Raw genomic sequence first — 22,244 nt, forward strand, 5'->3', positions numbered from 1 at the left:
GGGGAAACACGGATTTGCGGGGACATTCGTGTTCGGGGGCCAAGCCCTTGGAAGAAGGGGCGGCCAAGTTCGGGGGGGTGTTGGAGGGTCCTGGCGACAGACGTATCCAAGGGTGGGGTCAACTAGACGTGTGCACGGGGGGGGAGGGGGTGAGGGGACGAGGGGCGTCAGCCAGATGTGCGGGGGGCGCAGGTGGGCACCGTCGTTCAGCACCGCCAGGTGCGCTCTGGGTGCTGCCTGTCACCTGGGGGCGGGGGGGGTTCGCTCTGCTGCAGGCGGAGCACCCGCTATGGGGAGGGTCATCCCGGTGCGGGGGTCACCACAGTGCGGGGTTGGGGGTGCAGGCGCGGTGCGGCCCCGCCGTGTGCCGGGTGCCGCCGGCTGAGCTCCGCGGTCCCCCCGTCCTGCCCCCCCCTCCTCACCGGGAGAGCTTGGGGGGGGGGGGGGGGGGGGGGGCGGGGCGGCGCTGACGTCACGCCGCGGCCCAGAGCGAGGCTGCCGGGAGCCGGCGGCCGAGGCGCCGCAGCCGCCCCGAGCGCACGCACCGCGCCCCGCTCCGCGCCCCGCTCCCAGCTCCGCGCCCGGCCGCAGCCCCCGCGCCGCAGCGCTCCGAGGCGGGCTGGGGCGGGCGGGCGCGGTGCATCATGCTGGCCTGACCGCGGGGCGCCGGAGATCGATTCCCCCGAGCGCGGACTCTGAATTAATCCGGGCAGCCGGCGCGGGAGGGGAGGGGGGGCGGCAGTGGAGGAGGAGGAGGCGGCGGGGGGGGTGGGGGAGGAAGGCAGCGAGCGAGCGGGCGAGGCAGCGACAGAGCCCGGCGGCCACCATGGAGCTGGCGATGGAGAACCTGGGCAGCCTGCACGGCGTCCCGCACTCGCAGCCCGCCGAGCTGCTGAGCCCGGCGCACGGGCGACAGGGCTCGCACCGCAACCTGGTGCCGCACGGCCGGCCCGCCATGGTCTCGGGCATGGCCTCCATCCTGGAGGGGGGCGACTACCGCTCCGAGCACAGCCTGGCCACCCCGCTGCACCCCGCCATGAGCATGTCCTGCGAGTCACCCTCCGGCATGAGCCTGAGCAGCACCTACACTACGCTGACACCCCTGCAGCACCTGCCGCCAATCTCCACCGTCTCGGAGAAGTTCCACCACCCGCACCACCACCACCACCACCACCACCCGCACCAGCGCCTGGCCGGCAACGTGAGCGGCAGCTTCACCCTCATGCGCGACGAACGGAGCCTGGCCTCCATGGGCAACCTCTACAGCCACTACCCCAAGGACATGCCGGCCATGGGGCAGCCCCTGTCGCCGCTGCCCAACGGGCTGGGCAGTCTGCACAACGCCCAGCAGCCGCTGGCCCCCTACGGTCCCGGGGGTCACTTGTCCAACGAGAAGATGCTCTCGCCCAACGGCTTCGACTCCCACGCCGCGATGCTGTCCCGGGGCGAGGAGCACCTGGCGCGGGGGCTGGCGGCGCCCAGCTCAGCCATGATGCCCCCGCTCAACGGGATGCACCCGCACGGCCACCCGCACCCCCAGCCCGGCGGCTCCCTCCTGGGCGAGCGGGAGCGCCAGGCCTCGGCCACCGGCTCCCAGCCCGGCGGCTCCGGGCAGGTGGAGGAGATCAACACCAAGGAGGTGGCTCAGCGGATCACGGCCGAGCTGAAGCGCTACAGCATCCCGCAGGCGATCTTCGCACAGAGGATCTTGTGCCGCTCCCAGGGGACTCTCTCGGACCTGCTGCGGAACCCCAAGCCCTGGAGTAAGCTCAAGTCGGGCCGGGAGACTTTCCGGAGGATGTGGAAATGGTTGCAGGAGCCGGAATTTCAGCGGATGTCGGCGCTCAGGCTGGCAGGTAGGGCACGGCGCGGGCTGCACACACAGCCGCCCGCCCCAAACCTCTGGGTGGGTGGGTGCTGCGAACACGCGTGGGGATCCCTCGTTCTCAAACTGTCATCTCGAGCTTCGGCTCGGCCGGGTGTTACCGACCCGACCTGAAGCCTTTAGAAGAGAGGGAAGGAAATTGTATTTCAGGCGAATTATATTTCAGACGAATGCGCCCTCCCCGGGCCTGCTTCTGACAGCGCGAAACGAGGGATTCCGGGTCGGGGGAGCCGGGGGCTGCCCGGCGCTGCCCGCCGGCTCCCACCGCCCGTTCGGCGGCCTCGAGCCCCGGCGGTGATTTCCCGCTCGGTCCCGCCTGCCGAACCGGCTCCCGGGTCCCCGGCCCGCGCTCCCTGCCGCCCGTGGGTGCGGGCTGCGCCGCGGCCCTGGGGCCGTTCGTGTTGCTCCTTCGCGCTCCGTTTGACACCGCCGCTCGGTACCGGAGCCGCGCGCTGGGGAAGCTCCGGTCCGTCCCACCGCTCCCCGCCGGGAACCGGGCCCGGGCGGCGCCGGGGCTGCGCTCCGCTCCCTCCAGGGCACTGGGGAGAAAGAAGGAACCCTCCCGTACCCCCGGTTCCCGGCCTGCGCGGGGGCCGGTTCTGGCCCGAAGCACCGCGGGTGCGGAGCGCAGCGCGGCGGTGCGCCGTTCCCCGCTGCCGCCCCCGCAGGGGCTCGTCCGGCCTCAGGGCCGAGGATTTGCCGGAGAAACGCGGTTTTGCTGCGCGGCCGCTCTATGGCTGCGGGGATCGGGCAGGGGTCGCGGTTCCACGCGGGCAGGGATGAGGAACATCCCCGACCCGCCATCCCCCGACCCCCGAAGCCGCTCCGGCCCTTCCTTCCCCGGGCTCCTCCGCGCTGGGCTCCGCGGGGCCGAGGTGGGGTGGCCGTGGGGTAAAAAGCGCCCTTGTATGGTTATTTTTTATTTTGTAAATAAATGCAACCTCTGCGTGGGGCCGGGCAGAGTCCGCCCCGCCGGGCGCTGCGCACGGCGAGGACCCGCCGTTATTTATGGAGGAGAGCGGCGTTCATATGTATTTAGTGTAATTCAGTTGCTCTTTAATTAGGGCAGGGTAGTGGCATCTTTTAGTTCCAGTCGATGCCCTATTGAAAAGCAGTTAATAGAATGCAAATTGTTCCTGGCTTTACAAGGTTCTGGTAAATAAAGATTTAAACACTGCCGCGATCGGCCGTTTAATGCCCCCGTTGTTCGGGCTAATTGAGCAGCCGGTGGCTGGTTTCTGGCTCACCAAAATTTGAAATAATAACTGTGATGGTGATGATACAAATGCGGCTCGGGAGGGCTCGGGGAGGTCCCGGCCCGCCGGCCCCGCTCGGGCTCCGGCCCCGCTGCCACCGCTCCGCGCCCGCAGCGGCGTCGTGGGAGGTTTATTCTCCCCAAAATGGTTTTTATTCCCCAGCGCCGAGTTTTCCTCGGCCCGAGGGGCTCGTTGGAGACATTATTTAGGGAAATTAACCCCCCAAAATTTCCTGAGGACAGCCTTTAATTGTTTGCTTTCTGTGAAAACAGGAAAAAAAAGACACCAAAACAACAAACCAAGCACCGCGCCATGAATTCGCCCGCGTTGAATCCCGCAGAACTGGGCCGTGAATTCGCCCCCGTCGATCCCCACGCAGGACCGAGCTGCGGCCGCCCCGAGCGGCCCGTGGTGGGGGATCGGCCGGGCCCCAGCTCCGGGTGGGGGCACCCACCCCGACCTCCCCACGGTCTCCCCGGGCCCGGCCGCTTTGTTCTCGGCTCACGGCCCCGCTGTCGCCCTGCTGGGACCCGTTTTCGTTTCGCTCCTCCCGCCGTTTCGTTCCTTCGACCGTGGGGCAGGTTTAAGCCCCGCAGGCTCAGCTTCGGTCCGGCTGTCCCGAGGAACGGGGTTATAGGAGAGGGGGCCACGCTGTGGGGGGGCCGTGCCTAGCCTCCCCCAGGGATGCAGCCGATTTCGCCCCAGCTAAACCCACCCCGGGGCCGCCCGTCGCGTCTGCTTGTCTTTCGCGGCCTGAGGGGCTGGAGGGACCGGAGGGCTGCGACCCCTTCCCTGCCTGGGCAGCCATCGGCTTTTCCCAGTGCAAGCAAAAAATCCCGAGTGTTGAACGGGGGAAATAAGAACTGGGCTTCTCCTCGTATTCCCGGTCCTAGTTCTGGTCCTGATCTAGTCCCGGTTTCTGGAGCACATCTGATAGATTAGTCCGAGTCAGTAAATCGCGGATCAATAAACACGCCGGGCCCCTATAAATGGCAATTGCCGCTTTTCTCCTCTTTCCACTCCAGTTCCCTCTCTCGCCGCCCCGTCCGCAGATGAACCATTAATTATTCAGCCGGGACCTGGGCAGCGCCGCAGCCGGGGGGGTTGCAGTTCCCTCCGGCTCCACTCCATCCGTGGGGCTCGGCAAAATAGGGGAGTCCCACGGGGAAACATCTGGGCAGCAGCTGGCGGTGCCCGTCCCGTCCCCTCGGGCCATCCATCTCTGCGACCCGTTGTCACGGCCTCAGCAGCCACCGCCCCGTCCCAGATGGAGCTCTACAAACTTCGTGACCCCCCCCACCACGAGGCCTGCGGGGGCCCGTGGGTGCCGGGGAGCTCCCACCGTGTCACCATTGGGAGTCCCTGCACGGCAGAACGTGGCTCCGAGCCCCACCCGTGACACCCCCGTCGCCATCCCGGTCCCCGTGTCCTGGAGGTGAAAAAGGCACCGGCTTCGTTTTCGTGGGATCATGCGGGAAGCGGCTGCGCTCCTGCGCTCCCATCCCTGCGTGTCCGCGGAGGGTGGTGGGTGCCCTCCCACTATGCGTGTTCCTGGGTGCCCTCCCACCACGCGTGTTTGTGGGATGCGCTCCCATCCTGTGGGGGTCCCCTCAGGTGAAAACCCCCTCCTCGTCACGGATTTATTCTGACACTCAGGACTAGGAAATTCACTCGCGATTATTTCTTGGGAGGGTGACAACGTCGTTGTGTCCCTTTCGTGACTAGACGGCTCCCAGCTTCCCGCGTTCCTTCGCCGTGAACTCGAGTGACCGCTCGGCTGATCCATCCTCCCGTGTTTTTTCCCCGAGACGTGTTTGTGCGAGAAAACTGCCCCGCGTTTGGGCCACGGGTGGGCTGTGAGGCCGGCCCAGGCGAGCCAGCACTGTCCCGAGTGGGCTCCGCGACACTCGGGATCGGTGTTTCTGTGCCAAAGTGGTCCCGTGGCGCGCAGCGAAGGGACCGCGGCCGGGAGGGACCCGCGGGCTGGGCCGAGGCCCCGGGCAGCGCTCCCGAGCCTGTTCGTTCCCTCCTTTTACATCTTCTTTTCCCGTCTCTTACCTTTCTTTTCAGTTTTCTTTTTGTCTTTGTCCTGGTTTTCGTTTTCTTTTTTTTTGTTGTTTGTTTGTTTGTTTTGATTTCGTTTTTCCTCCTTTCCTTTCCTTTCCTTTCCTTTCCTTTCCTTTCCTTTCCTTTCCTTTCCTTTCCTTTCCTTTCCTTTCCTTTCCTTTCCTTTCCTTTCCTTTCCTTTCCTTTCCTTTCCTTTCCTTTCCTTTCCTTCTTTCCTTTCTTCTTTCCCTTTCTCTTTCCCTTTCTCTTTTCCTTTCCTTTTCCTTTCCTCTCCTTTTTTCCTTCTTCTTCTATTTTCCTTAATTTAATTTAATTTTAATTTATTTTTCTTTCGTTTCCTTTCGTTTCCTTTCTTTAAAATGTTCCCTCTCGACCCTGGGCTTTCCCTCCCGAGCGAATCTCCGCTGCAGAACGAACCGTCGTTGTACAAGAAAAAATCCACCAAAACCACCCCAAAACTGCGATCGCGGGACTGGGCCAAGGCAAATGCCCGAGAACTTTAGCAATGCAAATAATTAATGCCGCTAATTAATACTGCGAACTAAGACACAGAATTGCCACAATCGGGGACAAGTTTGCGCCGCGTAAAAACTCGCGATTTTTTATTTTTTCACGAGTTGTGTTTCAATTTCAGCCTCTTACAAACGACTTTGGGCAGCGACGGCTCCTCTCGCCCGCGGCCACCGGGCAGCGGGGCCACCGGGCGGCGGGGCCACCGAGCGACGGGGCCACCGGGCAGTGGGGCCACCCGGCCCCGGGCAGCGGCCGCGGCTCCGGCCCACGGGAGCGGCGGGAAATCACGGACAGTTTCGCTGCTTTCGATCCGCGCGTGTCCGAGGGGCGACGCGGAAAAACGCTGCTCGGCCGAGGGAGGTTTGTAGGCTGGAGAGCGAATTATTTCTCCCCCATAAAATGGGGGAAAAGGTGAATTTGGGGCTCCAAGCGCCCAGCGCTCCCGGCTCGGCGCGGTGGCCACTCGGGAAAGTACAAAGAGAAAGAGCGAGAAAGGACAGAAACCGCTTTTGCTCTTTGGAAAAGAAAATCTCAAATTTTTCTTAAATTATTATGATGGGTTTATTATATATATGTATTTTTAGCACGTTAATGACAGGCAACTTTCTCCACCGGCGCGGAGGCGCCCGCCTGGAACAGGCGCCGCCAGCTCCGCGCCCCGCAAGCGGCTCCGCACCGCGCCCCGCACCGCACCCGGCTCCGCACCACGCCCCGCACCGCACCCGGCTCCGCACCGCCCTTATCAGCGCGCCGGGGCCGCCCCGCTCCGCCCGCGGCTGTTTCTCTGTTTGCTCCTAATCTGCGCGTCAGAAAGGGCCAATAAACCTCCCGTCGGTTAAATATTAAATCGCGTTTTTTCAGCCCCCTTCAGGAGGAAATAACCTCCCCTCTGTGCGGGGCGGCAGCGCGGGGTGCAGCCCACCCGTGTCCGTGGGGTCCGGCTCCCCCACATTCCCCGCCGTGCTCCGCTCACCTGCTCGGACCCCCCAGCCCAGAGCGGAGCCCGCGCCGGGGTCCGACTCATTTTCGGGCGCAGTTTTGTTGTTTGGGGGTTTTTTCTTTCTTTCTGGTGTACAACGTGGGGTGATGTTTTTTTTCTCCGTCCTGTCAATTGCCACTGAAACCATAAGGGAGAGATAACAGAGAAGAGAAAACTCTCCGAGTGACCTTTGAATCAATTTGAAAAACCTCATTTAACTGATAAGTCTTGAAAGGCCCAGAACTAATTTGAAAATACATCTATTAAAATCTCATTGCCGCTGCCTGGGAGCTGCTGGGAAGGGTGTGCGAGGCGACTTCCCGGGGTCGGGGCAGCTGGGAGAGCAGGTTTAAGCCCTGGTCAACAAAGAGACTGCGGAGCTGCCTGCGAGCGATGGGGCTGAAACCAGCGGAAAAAATAAGAGTATTAAAAGAAAATCGGTCTTTCTTCTCTGACCGGTGGGGAAGGGGAGATTTACAGCATTTTCCTGCCACAACCAGGCGTGGAGTCTGGAATCACAGACAGAATATTGGATTTTTTTTTATTATTATTTTATTTTTTTTTTCTCCAGGAAACAAATCCAATATTTTCTCATTCTGCTCAGACACGGTCGCAGGAAGAGGAGGGATGATGAAGGCAGGAGAGCAGAGACAGGGCCTGGGCGCCTGATTCTGTGCCCTGGGCACGGCACTTCGCCTCCCCACATCCCCATGGCATCGCCCAGGCGGAGGGAGCCCCTATGGAACCCTCCTGGGTGCGGGAACTCCCTGTGGGGCAGAGGGGAACCAGAAATCCCCTATGGAACCCTCCTGGGTGCAGGGGCTCCCTGTGGGGCAGAGCGGAACCAGAAATCCCCTACGGAACCCTCCTGGGTGCGGGGCAGGGTGCGACAGCCCCTGTGCAACACCAACAAAAACGTACGAGAAAAAATCAGAAACCATTTAAAAAGCCCCACCAGAGCCCCAAAGGGTTTGCAGCTCGGCGAGAGCCAACCTGTCCCCCCCGCCAAGACCTTGGGGTGCGGTTCGGGATGCTGCCGCTTTAGGACGGGTTGTTTCTGTTGTACCAGGAACTGCTGCCGGACCTGTCACCCCCAGACCCAGCGCTTTGCTGGTTGTAGGGGAAGAGTTTTCCCCACTTGCTGCCTGGTTCCCTGGGGTTTCTCAGCAAGGCTTGGGCAGAGAGAGCCCAGCACCCTGAGTACGGGTGGAGGCATTAGATCCGGCATCACCCCACATCAATGCACCCACATGGTTCGGCCCCAGATGAGCTGAGATGCACATATCCTGTGGCTCAGCATCAAGCTGAGGCTTCAAGCAAGCCGGGATGTGTCCCGTCAAGGTGGGATGTGTCCCGTCAAGCCGGGATGTGCTCTTGGCCCTATTCCTGCACACCACCCTCAGCAGCGCAGAGGGCCGGGCTCGGCCCCTGCCTTTGAAAACTGGCCAAAAAAGGGAGGTTGGAGCAAAACTGTTCTTCTACAGCTCACCCACCCACAGCCAAAAGTGCTGCCGGGTGGGTGCAACAGGAGCGATGTGGGGCCGTGCTGTAGCGCCAAGGAACCGGCAGAAGGGTTTGGCAGCCGAGTGCATTTGTTAGTGGCCCCATGGCCACCGAGTGGCAAGATTTTGCTGATTAAACCTTGTTACCCCCTTGAGCAGCAGAGAGCGTCTCCGGCAAGATTCAAATCAGGGCAGGTCAGACAGAGGAGGTGGAGGGTGGATTGTAAAACATTTGGGGCTGTTCAAAACTAGCAAAACAAAAAGGCAACCTGGGTCCTCTGGTGCTGGAAAGAGGGGCCAGGACATTAAAAAAATAAAGACCCAATATTAAATGAGGCACCTTTGCAATGGACATGGCTAGGATTTCAAGAATGGCCTTGATAACTCTACCTTAATATATATATATATTTTGTTAGGGATATGCACCGTTACTCTGAGTCCTGGTGGTTCCTGCACTTCAAGGAGAGAAGGTCCAGAAATTATTTAAAACTGATTTAATGGGGCTCAAGGCATTTCATAGGTGGTGAAGTTAAGGAGGGAGAAGGCAATGCTTTGCTGGGGCAAAAATGGGTCTGGAGGTGCGAAAGGATGGACACCCATGTACCCCCAACGTGTACCTGTGATGGGGGGATGCAGCAGAGGTGACGCGCTGAGACGCGCAGCGATGCAGCGAGGACACTGCCCTGGGCTGATAAAGAGCAGGTAACGAGCAAATGCTCTCCATTAGGGATAAATTACAAATGCACCAGGAGCTGCTGACAGGTGATGGTATCAGGGGCTGACAGAGGTATCAACAGCTCCGCTGTGCCGCCGGTGACGGCTGTTCCGCGCACAACGCTGCAGACCCTGATGCTCAGCGCCTGCTGCGGGGCTGGGCTGCGCGGACTCGTGTGGTGATGGCCCCGCCAGCAGTGTCACATCCTCCCATCCCCGCCGGTGCCACTCATGATTTCCCCAGAAATCTGCCCATATTCGGTATTTTTTCCCATCTTTTGAGGGATCTTGGTGTGCCCTGCACCCAGCATCCCCCCATGGTGGCTTGGTGGATGGGCCAGCAGGACCCAGGGCAGCATCTGGCCCAGTTTGGCTCAAATATGATGCTCCGAAAAGTGCTGGGGTTGGTGCCGCAGTGGTTTGCGCTTCCAAAGCCCCCCTGAGATGGGGGCGTCCCTTCCCCATCCCCATCCAGCTCCTGTATTGTAGGGTGAGGCTGGGACGGTGGCACTGCAGTGCTGGGCTTCAGTGTCACCCGGGGGGACCCCCCAGAATTTAACTGTTTTCCTTTTCCCTTTCATTCTCCCTGTCCTTTGAAATCTGGCCAAGAAAACCATTCCCCATGCCTGAAGCCCCAAACCCTTCCCCTCAAGACGTTCCACTACCTTTGGGGAGAAGCCCCAGGGAACTCAAGGGAACAACCGGGGAGCAGCCCAGCTTCATGGGGATTAATCCCCCCTCCTGCAGCCCCTTCCCCTTTGTCCCCCACTGTGACCCAGCCCGTGAGCTCCCCGCCGGTCACGTAGCCATCAAACTGATGTGCCAGCAATATCCAACACGCAGTTAAAGCCACTCGTGGGAGTTTCAATAAAATCGACCCAGCAGGATCAATTGGCTGCACTGGCCCCAGCCCTGCACATGCCGGGGGGGGGCGGGGCAGGAGAAATACCCAGGGCTGGGAAATGGGGGTGGGGGAGCTGATTACAAATCCATCCTATACTTGCCGTGATTAATTGCTACTTTACCAAAAGGAACAGCTCTGCGTGGGGGTAATTTTTAAAGGTAGCGTAGTGGGGGAAGTTCCTCTGCTGTGTTCCTATGCGATGAAGAAAAAGCCCTTTTCCTGTGGGAATTTCCCTCCCGGTTGGGCAGCGTTGGAGGGGGCTGGGAGCAGGACCTGGGGGCAGCGGCAGGGGGCACAGCATCCCCAGCAGTGATTTGGGTGTTGGGAAGGGCCTCCCCAGCTGCTCAGGAGCATCCTGGGGGGAAGCTGGAACCCAACCGGGATCGCTGGTGTCCCCCAAGCTCCAACCAGGGAACTGATACTCCGTTGTGCAGCGCAGTCCAGGGTTCTGGATACAGGCTGGGGGAAGAGCGGCTGGAAAGCTGCCTGGTGGAAAAGGCCCTGGGGGTGTTGGTGACAGCGGCTGAACATGAGTCAGTGTGTGCCCAGGTGGCCATGGGGACACCAGCATCCTGGCTGGTACCAGCACTGGGGTGGCCAGCAGTACCAGGGCAGCGACCGTCCCTGTGCTGGGACCTGGGGAGGAAAAGCCCCCAATCCTGGGGGCAGTTCTGGGACACTGTTCACCTCACGCCAAGAAAGAGCTTGAGGTGCTGGAGCGAGTGGAGAGAAGGGAACGGAGCTGGTGAGGGGCTGGAGCACAAGTGTGATGGAGCGACTGAGGGACCTGGGGGTTCAGCTGGAGAACAGGAGCTGAGGGGAGACCTTCTGATCTCTGAACTGCCTGAAAGGAGCTTGGAGCCAGGGGGGTCGGGCTCTGCTCCCCAGGAACAAGCTCCAGGAGCAGAGGAAACGGCCTCAAGTTGCGCCAGGGGAGGTTGAGGTTGGATCTGGGAACAATTTCTTCCCCAAAGGGCTGTGGGGCATTGGAACAGGCTGCCCAGGGCAGTGCTGAAGTCACCATCCCTGGAGGGCTGGACAGACGGACATGAGGTTCTCAGGACATGGGGCAGGGACAGGGTGGGGAATGGTTGGACTCCATGATCTTAAAGGTCTTTTCCAACCAAAATGTTTCTATGATTCTATGTCCCCCCTTCACCCAGGCTGCCTTTTCACCCCATTTCAGCAGCCAGGGTGTGTGTCTGAGCTCATGTGTCCGTGCTTGGGGGTCTCGGTCCCTGCTCTGCCCTCCCCAGAGGTGCCCGGCTGGAATTAAAACATCATCCATCGTTGCGGCGGCAGCACGTAATCCCTGGCAGATCAGTGCAATTACTGCGGGAAATACCTTGGGAGCTGAACTAATAACGCCGTGCGGTGTATTAACAGCCACTGGCTTAGCGCCGGCCGCAGCCGCGCCGGCCCCACGCGTGTGGGGGACACAGTGCTCGGTCCGGGGGGCAGTGGGTCCCTGGGGGGGTGTGTAGTTGTGTGAGGGGAGATGGGCAGGGGGTGATGACCTGTGGGGAAGCTGTGGGGTGGGTTGTGGGGTGGTGATGTGGCAATCGGTGGGGAAGCAATGGGGCATTGGTGGGGCACTGTAGGGGTGACAATGGGGCAGCCATGAGGTTGTTTGTGGGGCGGTGATGGGGCAGCCATGGGGCAGCGATGCAGAACTAGAGGGGGTGGCAATGGGGTAGCCATGGGGCAAGCGGAGGTTCCCCCCGCTGCCCCCCCGTCCCGGGATGCGGGTGGACCGCTCCAGCCCGTTGCGCCCCATATGTGCGGGGCGGCTGGAACGGCCCATCGCTCCGAGATGGGGGGGGAGAGGGTGGGAATGGCCCATCGTGGTGGGGGGCGGCCGCAACGCGCCATTGGGCAGCGGCGAGGGGGGCGGGGCGAGCTGTACCACTGCTCCCGCCCCCCGAGGGGGGAAAATGCGCCCGTCCCTCCGCGGGGAGGCGCCAGTGAGGCGGGGACGGCCCATCGTGGCTGCGGCTTGGGGGGCGCTGGAACAAACCATTCGCCGCCGTGCGGGGGGGCACCGGGCGAGCCCAGCGCTCCGAAATGGCGGCGGGGCGGGCTGGGACTCGCCGGGGTGGGGGGACGGTTGGACTCCATGATCTTGAGGGGCTTTTCCAACCAAAATGGTTCTATGGTTCTGTGTCACCCGTGCTGGCGGCTGCCCGGTGACACAGGTGGCTTTGTGCTGGGTGTCAATAGCCAGGAGTTGGGTTACACCTGGAGCCCAGCAGGCGCACCCGTGGCGGTGGGGCTGGAAATTGCCTTCGGACCCAGCAGCCGGAAGGGGCTCAAATCTGGAAGGTTCCTCCTCGATGTGCTCTGGAGCTCAGGGGTGACCGGTGTCCCTGCTCGGGCTCTGCCGTCTGCACTCGGAGCATCCCAAACCCTGGCGGCGCCAATCTGGACCACCCAGCGGGGGATGGCGTGTTGTCCACCCGGGGGCTGAGTCCGCGTCCAGCATTACTTGGTTCTTCATGTCATTGTGGCACAAAATGAGCCCCAAACTCCCTTTTTCCTCCCTAGATTGCACAGCAGGGGCTCTTGTGCCACAGCGCACAGAGCACGTGTCGTTCGCTCCAAGGGTCTGGGGGTTTCCAGCTGTGTTCCCTAGTTGTTCCCGCTTCCTCGTTCTCTCCCGGACGGTGACGCCGTGTCCCCTGCCGCCGCCATCCCTCGCGGCGCTGCCGGCTCCCGGCGCCGCGCGGCCTGACTCCGGCACTTCATTAGCACCAATTTGCTCTCGTCAGCCTAAGTGACAGTGACCGGGGACAGGAGCGCGGAGCAGCCCGGCCGCACGCCCGCCAGCTACTCGGGTCCCGGCAGCCTGAGCACCGGGCAGCTCGTGACAGCAGTGCTGGCCACCGGGACAATACCAAACAGCTGAGTTTGGTCACAAAAAAAGGGCTAGAAAGAGAAGAAATGGGGCAAGTGGGGGAAGCGGCTTTGCCAGCAGATGTGATGAGCTGGGCTGAGCCCGGTTTGTTGGGCTCCGGGGAGAGCGGAGCTGGGCACAACGTCTTCATTTATGAAAGTCTCTAGAAAAGCGGGTGAAAAATCAAACCTCTGCAGACAGGAAATGCTCTTAACAACAAGCCCACATTTTGGAGTCATCTGAAGCTGTTTGTTTCCATATCTATGAGCAGCGTCTCATACAGCTGGCTCAGCCCAGGTGGGACCTTATCTGGAAAGGAGAATAAAAATAGGGCAAACACAGAAGGGATGGAGCCACCGCAGCTTCTTGGTGTCCATTCACCCACATTTTGGAGTCATCTGAAGCTGTTTGTTTCCATATCTATGAGCAGTGTCTCATACAGCTGGCTCAGCCCAGGTGGGACCTTACCTGGAAAGGAGAATAAAAATAGGGCAAACACAGAAGGGATGGAGCCACCGCAGCTTCTTGGTGTCCCTTCGCCCACCCTCAGACCACGCAAACTCATCTGCTTCAGTGCTGGAAAAGCTCGAAATGCTGCGCCATGAAAAACCAAAGCAGGAGAAGTGCAGGAGAGGCGAAACGAGGCATCTCACGGGGTTGCTGGGCTGCGTTTGGTGGTTCTGCTGGTGCCTCCAGCCGCTGCCAGTGCCAGCCGAACCCCATCGTCACCGAGCAGAGGACTGAGGATTCGTGCTTGTGTTTCCTGCCGCCCTGCCCTGTCACCCCTGGGCTGCTGGGGACGTCACTGTGGGCGGCTGGTGGCACCTTGAACCCCGGATGGGTCAGTCAGAGCTTCTCGCTCTAGAGTCACCGAAACCCTGCGTGAGGGAAGGAAAACACACCCAGCGACGCGGCGACAGGCGCTTTGTCTCATCTCATCTCCTCATCTCCTCATTTGCAATGTTCAGAGGAAGATTTAATTTTCTGGGCTCGGGGAGGCGGCTCCGGCCGCAGCGCTGGCAGCGTCCCAATGCCCAGGGCTGTCCCCGCCGCTCGCGCTTGTCCTCCCACCGCTCGCGGGGACCCCAGCGGGGACGCCCATCCCCGCGGGGTGGCACAGGGACACGTGCGGCACCCGGAGCTCTGGCCGCTGACCCAGCAGGACCGTGAGGCCGTAGCTCCGAGACCCGTTGCGGCTCCTGCCTGCGTCCCTTGGGCTCTGGTTAAACGGTGACGGTCGGTGACGGCCGCGGTTCCTCGAGCAGGGCGGTTTTGCTGCAGTGTCGGAGGCACAGCGGGCAAAATCCCGCTGGGTGTGGGGCTGGCTCTGCCCTGGGGTGCAGGTGATGCTGTGTCCCCTTTGCCTGTGTGTGTGTGTTGGTTTTCAGAACCAAATGGGGTTTTAGTTGAAAAAAGAAAGGCAAAAAGAAATGTAGCGTTTGGTTTTCAAGCACTTGTTCCCCCTGCGCTGTGCTCCCCGTCAGCACTGAGGTCCCGCCTAAAGACCCGAATTTCCACTCCGCCTAAAGACCCGAATTTCCACTGGGTAAGCCTGTTTGTGCCAAACCTCTTTGGGCTCTTTTCCTCACCGTAAAGTCACAGGCCCTCCCATGGTCCCCCCAGCTCTGCGTGTCCCCCAGTCCCGCTGCTGGCCCAGTATTCCTGTTTTCCATATGGAGCCCATTGGTCTCTGGTCCGGGCTCTTCTCCAGCCTTGAGGGAGTGGATGCTGCAAGGTTAACTTGACTCAGGCCCAGGCTCTGCTGTGCGAGGCACTGGGCTCATCTCAGCTTGCTCAGAGCCCCTGAGCCGATCCAGATGCCCCTTGGTCCCCTTGCACCCCTGCGAGTTTATTTGACAGGGAGAGAAAGAGAAAAGCTGGTCCCCCCCAGCCTCCCTTCAGCAGCTCTGAAAGCCCCTGGCTGTCTTTTGTGATTCCAACAAATCACCAGCACTTAAGCAAAGTGGGCAGAAAATTACAGGTTGTATTGCAAGCGAATGGAGAGGGAGAGCACGCTGGGGCTGAGAAAGCAGAGGCTTGCGGGTATAATGGAGAAGCCAGGGGCTGGCAGGCTGTGGAAGCCCGCGAAGCCATCAGGTATTAGTTAAACGCTTCGCGGAGTTCACGCTGCGAAGCATAATCGCAGCTTTGAACAGCGGCCGTTAGATTGTCTCTATTATGTCCCTTTAGAAATGATTTGGGAGATATTTTGCTGGGAGCTGTCAAGGTTAAGTCAAGGAAAAGATGCTCTTGTTCCTGCTCTTGCCCCTGCGGCAGGAACCCGCGGGGACGCGGGCGCCGTGCCGCTGCTGTCACTGCTCTTCCCCTGCTGTCCCCCGAGCTTCCTCCTTCCCTTTGCTCCCTGGGCTTCTTCTGCAGCCCGTTCAGTTACCTTAGGGATGAAATGCCCGGAGGACCTCGTGCCAGTGTCCAAAGGAAGGGGGTCTGTGCCATCAGCCCATCCCGCGGTGTCTGACGTTCCCTCCTGGTCACTCCTGCACTTGTTGGGTGGTTTTGCCTGAGCCCGGTTGAGCTGTGGAGGTCTTGGAGATGCAGACTTGTGAATGAGGTGGGGAGAGCAGAGAAAAGGCTCCATTGTGGGGGAGCTCAGGCCTTTACTGGTGGTAGAGCATCCCCCCCACCATGGGGTCCCTGATCCATCTTCCCAGGGGTCTCTCGTGCCTCAGGAGCAGCATGAACAGGGAATAAGCCCTGAGCCTTGAGCGTTTGCTGGGGAGATGATAACACAGAGCCGGGGGGTCAGTGACCTTTCCCCAGGAACAAGCGCCAGGAGCAGAGGAAACGGCCTCAAGTTGCGCCAGGGGAGGTTGAGGTTGGATGTGGGAACAATTTCTTCCCCAAAGGGCTGTGGGGCATTGGAACAGGCTGCCCAGGGCAGTGCTGGAGTCACCATCCCTGGAGGGCTGGACAGACGGACATGAGGTTCTCAGGACACAGGGCAGTGCCGGGGTGGGTTATGGTTGGACTCCATGATCTTGAGGGGCTTTACCAAACAAAACAATTCTGTGATTAAATATTTGAGACTGCTCATAGAGCTTAGTGATTGTTTTGGTGAACTGTTTATCCACTAAAAATGCTGCTTTGGTGTGACAAACTATTCACAGCAAGTCTAGCAAACGATTTTAATATAAAACTGGGGAATATATATATTCATAGTTACATTTCCACTTGAAGAAAAGCAGAAATATTGTCCTGGAAGAGGTCTTGCATGTACCTATTTCCATCCAGACTTTGCAATTGCTGTTAAATTCTAACATTGTTCAGAGATCATCTGTATTACACACCTGATAAGACCAGATCTTAAAATACTGCTTGGCATCTTCAAACAGGTTCGTTCTGATTGGAAAAGATCAAAAGCCACAACCGGGAGGTAACGCAGAGATGTCCAGGGAGCAATTCCAATGTTCCCCCAACCAATGTTTCTGATTTCCGGAGGTGCCCCGGAGCACGTCCCCGTGTCCCCACGGACCATGGCCAGCCCAGACGCCCTGGGGGGACGTGGCACAGCAACAGCGTTAGGCCAAGGATGAGTTGTTTGGAGTTTGGGACTTGGGGAGAAAAAGGGATTTTGAAGCACAAAGAAAAGCCTGACCCTGCGCTGATATGGGTGGGAGCAGAGCTGTGCCCCAGCCGCCCCCGTCCGCGGCTCCCCCGCCTGCAGGACGTGGGGACATGGGGACATGGGGACGTGGGGACGTGGGGATGGCCACTGCCAGCCCGCCCGGGACAGCAGCGCCCGGGGCACGAGGGATGGGAACAAGATCATCCGTGGGGGTGGTGGCCGCTGTAAATAGATCTGAGCAGCATCACTATCGATTCCTGGTGTGCGGAGCTGTAATTAGATTGAACTGGGGAAGAGGGGTGTCGGGCTGCGTCAGCAGAAAAAGAGATTCATAAATAAACGTGCAACAGGAAATGTGGGACGCAAGTGCCACGGGCCAAAAATAACGGGGCCTGGGGGGGCACGGAGCTGGGTGGCACCTCTGTCCGAGCGGTACCGGCACCGGTTTGATGCTGGATCGGTTTTACCAGCAAGACCCTGATGGCTGACGTTTGCCTCGGAGCTTCGAGTTATTAATGGGTGACTGGTTCGTGATAATTAATCCTAAAACTGGAAGGGAGGTGGGGACCGTGAGGCGGAAGAGCTGAACCGCGGGTCCTGGGCCGGCCGGGTGGCAGCGCCGGGTGCCAGGGGCAGGACAGCGGGAGGACGACCCGGACCCCATGGCTCTGCTGGGGTTACAGCCGGGGCAGCGCAGCCCCCCACAGCCCCCACGGGTACAGATGTGTCTGCAGGTACCCACACACGGTTACATGTGGCTGGTAGGAGACACAGCGCCGGTGCCCCCCACGCGTGGCAAGAGCTGCGCTCACAGGAGCGAGCGGGCGCCGCCGCTGACACGGGGGCCCGTGTCACCAGCATGTTGGGGACACCAGGGGGCGAGGGGTCCGGTGAGGCAAGGACACGCTCTTCCCAATGTGCATGTACACTGCGGGGGGGACTTGTTCTGTTTGTTCTTTGTTTTGGGGGGAATCCAGGGGGGTCTTTTAAATTATTTTTTTTTTAAATTCACATCTGGAAAAAAGTCAAATTTTCTACAAAGGCTTTTTTTGTTTGTTCTTTTTGCAAGCATCTGATGGTCGTAGGGTAGGTTTCCACTAAACTGTTCTCGGAGGTACCCTGGGACGGCACCGCAGAGCTGGCCTGTCCCGTCGCCGTGGACGGCGGCTCGTGGCCCACGCGGGTGGGGACGGGGGACGCTCCCCCTGACCGGCCGGACCGGGGGTTGGGAGTTTGTTGGCTGTGCCTCCTGGCTCCGGCCCCGGCGGGAGCAGAGCCGGTGGCTCCATCACCCGTGTGGGGACGGGACAAGCAACAAATGGGGAAACCAAGAACACACTTGGATAAATTACTCCGCTTTGCTGAGCTCTAAATCTCCCCAGCTTTGGGTGGACATCATCCTTTCTGTCAGTTCAAGGTGATGCGGAGGACATGGAGTGCAGGTCAGCTGAAGAAAAACCACAGGAGAATGGGGAAAAATCCCCTTGCTTGTTCTCTAGCAAGAAAAGAGTTACTTCAGCCGCCCTCCTGTTCCCCCGAGCCGCGCGGCTGCCGTCCGTGTGCTCGGCCCGGCCGCAGGCGCGGTTGTGTAGCGGGCAGGGGGCTGTCCCAAGGAGACCCCGTCCCACGGACCCCGCGGAGCCCGGTGCCGTCCCACCGCTGTGGCCGCGGCGCTCGGCCTCAGCGTCCCCGCTCTGTGCGCCGGGTTGAAGCGGCTCCTGGAAGCGCCCAAGAAAACGAGTTGAAATCTGTCACCAAGCGAATCTCTCCAGGGACCTGTCGGTCTTTAGTCCCAGGCCCAGCTGGAGAGGCTGAAACTTGGGCTTTTCTTGGGTGTCTGAAGAGGCAATGGGCTTCACCCAGGCTTTTCCTGTGCTGGTGCCACGAGAGGCTGTTGTCCCATCTGAGCAGACAGGGAGGAGAAGGAGGGAGGTGGCTTAGGGAGCAGTGGGCAACAAGCAGCAGGTTTGCTGGAGGGAAGAGCCTGGTTTTTGGGAGACAGCCGGGCAACCTGCAAGCGGACCAGGGCGGCGAGCACCAATTAATGGCCCTGTTCTCTCTTTTGAACGTCTAGCTTGCAAACGCAAAGAGCAGGAGCAGCAGAAAGACAGGAGCCTGCAGCCCAAGAAGCAGCGGCTGGTCTTCACGGACCTCCAGCGCCGCACTCTGATCGCCATCTTCAAGGAGAACAAGCGCCCGTCCAAGGAGATGCAGATGACCATCTCGCAGCAGCTGGGCTTGGAGCTCAACACTGTCAGCAACTTCTTCATGAACGCCCGCCGGCGGTGTATGAACCGCTGGCAGGAGGAGCCGGGCGCCAACCCTGGAGTCCCCTCTTCGTCTACAAGCACTTTCTCCAAAGCATGATGTCCCCTGGCCATCCCCGCCCCTTCCCGAACACCCTCCTCATGACAAAGCCAACCCCAGACCCACACAGACGTCCCGAGCCCACCGGGCTGGGTGCTTTTGGATGCTGCGGGTTCATCAGCCTCTCGAACCCTCAGCTGGGCATCACCCCTGGACGTGGCCTCGTGTCACGTCCTGCTGCCACCTCCCGCCACCTCCTGGAGCGGGGACGGCGTTTGCGGCCGGGTCGGCTCTGTCCCCAGGAGGGCTCGGAGGAAACCCGAGGGGTGACGTGGGATGGAGGGAGAGGACAAGGTGCTGTTTGGAAGCGTCCCTGGTCCTTGGGGACCACAGGACCTTGTCTTTACCACCCACCAGGGTCTCTAGGGAGAGGGGCACCCCCTGATCCCTCCACCAACCTTGATCTCTGCCACAGCCACCCTAACGGCTCCCACATGGAGGGGTGAAGGTGGGGGAGACACAAGAAGTGGGGTCATGGGGCTGAGCTCTGGCACAACCCCACCGAACCAGGGCCAACCCCCTGTGGTTCAGAGGGGGATGAGAGAGAAGATGGTCCCCGAAGTTTAGGGGGGTCCCCACAGCAGCCAGCCCCCCTCTGCCATGGACACACGGGTATTTCACCCCCACCAAGGTCTCCAAAACCTGACCAAGGACATTCCCGTAGCCTCAGTCTCCTCCATGGGCATCATCCTCTGACCCCCCCCGCCCAGGACACCCCCAAGAGCACCCACACTCCCCCCCCAACCCACGAGAGCCCCCACTCGTCCCCGGACCCCTCCCAGAGAAACTCGGCGGCGAAGGAGCCGTGTCGCCGTGCCCGCCCGCCTCCGTGCCCGCGCGTCCCCGAGCCGCGGCAGCGGGACCGCGCTGCACCGCGTCGCCTGCCGCCCAAGCAGGTCAAAGAAGCACATTTTAGCTACAGAAATCGGGTATTTGAAAATTGAAGAATGGCTGGAAAGGAGACGGGAGTAGAGACTCGCAGCGAAGGGTCCGATCTGCCCTGGTGACCGGCTCCGCCGCCCGCCAGCGGATTTCTGGTTCACTTGTCGGTCGAGGAATGGACTCAGACAAAGCAGATCTGCTGGCTTTGTGTCTCGCCCCATCCATCCCTTGACACACACTATTGTCCCCCCCGTCCCCTCCCATTTTCATCTCTGCTACCAAAGAAATGACAAAACCAAAAACCCGACGACAACAAAATTCCCTCCTGGGAACCGACATCGGTGTCTGGTGGGAAAAGAGGAATCCGAGGGGTCTGGTGGCGACATCAGCCCTGGGGTGGGAAGGGGAGAGCTCCCGGTGGGGCCGAAAGGGAAAACACCAAACAGCCTCCCCCACAGGAATAACAACAGAAACCACGAGCGAACAAGCTCAATGCAAAGACCAACTTATCGAGCTTACCAACTTACCAAACCTACCAACTTACCAAACCTACCAACTTACCAAACTTACCAAACCTACCAACTTACCAAACTTACCACCTTACCAAGCTCAACTTACCAAAAAAGACGCCAGATTATTTTTTTTTTTTTTTGTGCCAATTAACAACCTGCCTTAAAACGCGATTTCCGGAGCGATGGTACTGGAAAACGGTGGTTTTCTCCGAGCTCTCGATGGTGACTCGTGCCATACAAAAAGCAATCAGGAGGCCAGAGCCTCGCGCCCAGCGCTGGCCAACGACGGCTCCATCCAGCCCCGTGTCCCTGGGGGGCTGCGGGGATGGCGCAGGGCTGGCAGAGGCGTGGGATGGGGGGGCCCGTCCCTTCTGCCCCCACCACCTGGGAAAAGAGAAAAAAATCCTCCAAAACCAACCATCAACCAAAAAAGAAAGGGACACTGTTGAATTTATGCGGGTAAATAGTGAAATAGTACCATCTGTGTTGTAGCGCTACGGTTTCTTCGATTCACTTTACTTTGAGAGCGATCTGCTGTGTAACTGGAAGGCACCTTGTTGAAAAGAAGACAAACAAAGTGGATGCGTTCACCAAAAAAGCACCCAAAAAAAGAGAAAAGGACAAAAGAATGAGAGAGGGAAAGAAAGAGATGAAAACAAACATGCGCAAGGAGCGCCGCCGGCATGGTCACCAGCGCAGTCACCGGCGTAGTCACCGGTGCGGTCACTGGCGTGGTCACCGGTGTGGTCACTGGCGTGGTCACCGGCGTGGTCACCAGTGTGGTCACCGGCATGGTCACCGGCGCGGTCACCGGCGCGGTCACCAGTACGGTCACCAGCACGGTCACCAGCGCGGTCACCGGCGCGGTCACCGGCTGGTCAGAGCGCCACTCACCCAGAGCTCCGTCCGGTGGGGAGCTGGAGGTGTCGGACTGGACACAGCCGCACCAAATCAAACCGGTTTGTTACTGGGAGGAGAGGGCGGGAAGAGGGAAGGGGCGGGTGCCGCGACATATTTTGCCAACACAACCCAAAAACGTAACAGCAAAGCGAATCTCACCCCCCTGGACCCAGCTCCCCACCAACTGACCTTTTCTTTTCCCCTAATGTTGTTTCTTGTCTTGTCGTGACATGGTGATGATGGTGGTGGATTCCCGAACCCCATCGAGTAGTATTGAAGGGCTGCAAAGCCAGGAGGGGGGGCCTTGGTTTGGGAAGGGAAAACACAGAAAAGAAAAAACATTAAAAAAAAAAAGGAAAAAAAGGAAAAGAAAGAAAGGAAAAAAAAGAAAACCAAGAATAAACGCCACAGGCCCTCAAGGATGCAAAGACATTTCTAGTGAGAACCCGAGAATAAAGGCTACCTCACTTGAGTTTTCAATGTTGTGATTTGAAAATCACGTCTGATACCAAAGATTTTGTTGCCTTGTCTGGTCTGTGCTGGAAACGCCACTTTCCCTGCCCCCCCCGGCCGAGACCCCGTCACCCCAGGCCCCGTCCGCCCGTCGTGTCCCCAGAGAGCGAGGGAGAGGGCGAGCGCGCCCGGGATGGCAGCGTGCGCGACGAGTGCCTTTTTCTTGTACCAAAGGTGTGTGGCCATTTCTCTGCTCCTCCAGACCCCCCGTGCCCTCGGCTCTCTGGGGGGGACGAATTTGGGCAACTCTTCTAGTCCTTGGGTGCTGGGATGGAGAAGAATCAACCCCAACCCATGTCCTAATTGAAGATTAAATGGCCCCTGTGCCACGCGCTGTGGGAAAGGTGCTGGTTCCCCGGCGTGTCCCCCCTCTCAGATGTCCCCAAGGTCCCTCCACCCGGCCCCTCTCACCCTGTGAGCGCTGACCTGGTGTCCGGGTCCCTTCTGGAGGGACATTGCTCCCAGGAGCCGCTGCTCCGCGTCCCTTGCTCGGCACTGGGACCCTGCGGAAGCCCATGGGATGGAGGTGCAGGTTCCATCTTGAGATGTTTCTTCCTGGCTCAGCTCAGACCTCGGCCCGAGTTTCCCTTTCCAGGGTTTCTGGCGTTTTTGGCTGGAAAGACAGAGGTGGGAACAGCAGAAAACCTCACCCTGGGTCAACCCCGTCCTCTAGGGATGGGCTTGGAAACATGAAATCCCTCAGCAGGAGCAGTTCCCAGGTCCTTGAAGGGGCATTTTTGGCTTGTTGGGGTGGATGGGCACAACTGAGTCTTG

The 22,244-nt window shown here is 59.9% G+C and overlaps 1 protein-coding gene across 1 annotated transcript; it reads left to right on the top strand.

Annotated features, from left to right (window-relative positions):
• Positions 1 to 826: 826 nt before the first annotated feature.
• On the top strand, positions 827 to 18,663 carry ONECUT3 (one cut homeobox 3; the record flags this gene model as incomplete). The annotated part of the gene is made up of 2 exons (XM_080359407.1): positions 827 to 1,856; positions 18,371 to 18,663. The coding sequence occupies 2 exons, from the start codon at positions 827 to 829 to the stop codon at positions 18,661 to 18,663; spliced, it is 1,323 nt and encodes a 440-aa protein (XP_080215533.1).
• Positions 18,664 to 22,244: the final 3,581 nt, after the last annotated feature.

The sequence above is a fragment of the Nesoenas mayeri genome (assembly GCF_963082525.1).
Source record: "Nesoenas mayeri genome assembly, chromosome: 25".
Lineage (NCBI taxonomy): Eukaryota > Metazoa > Chordata > Aves > Columbiformes > Columbidae > Nesoenas > Nesoenas mayeri.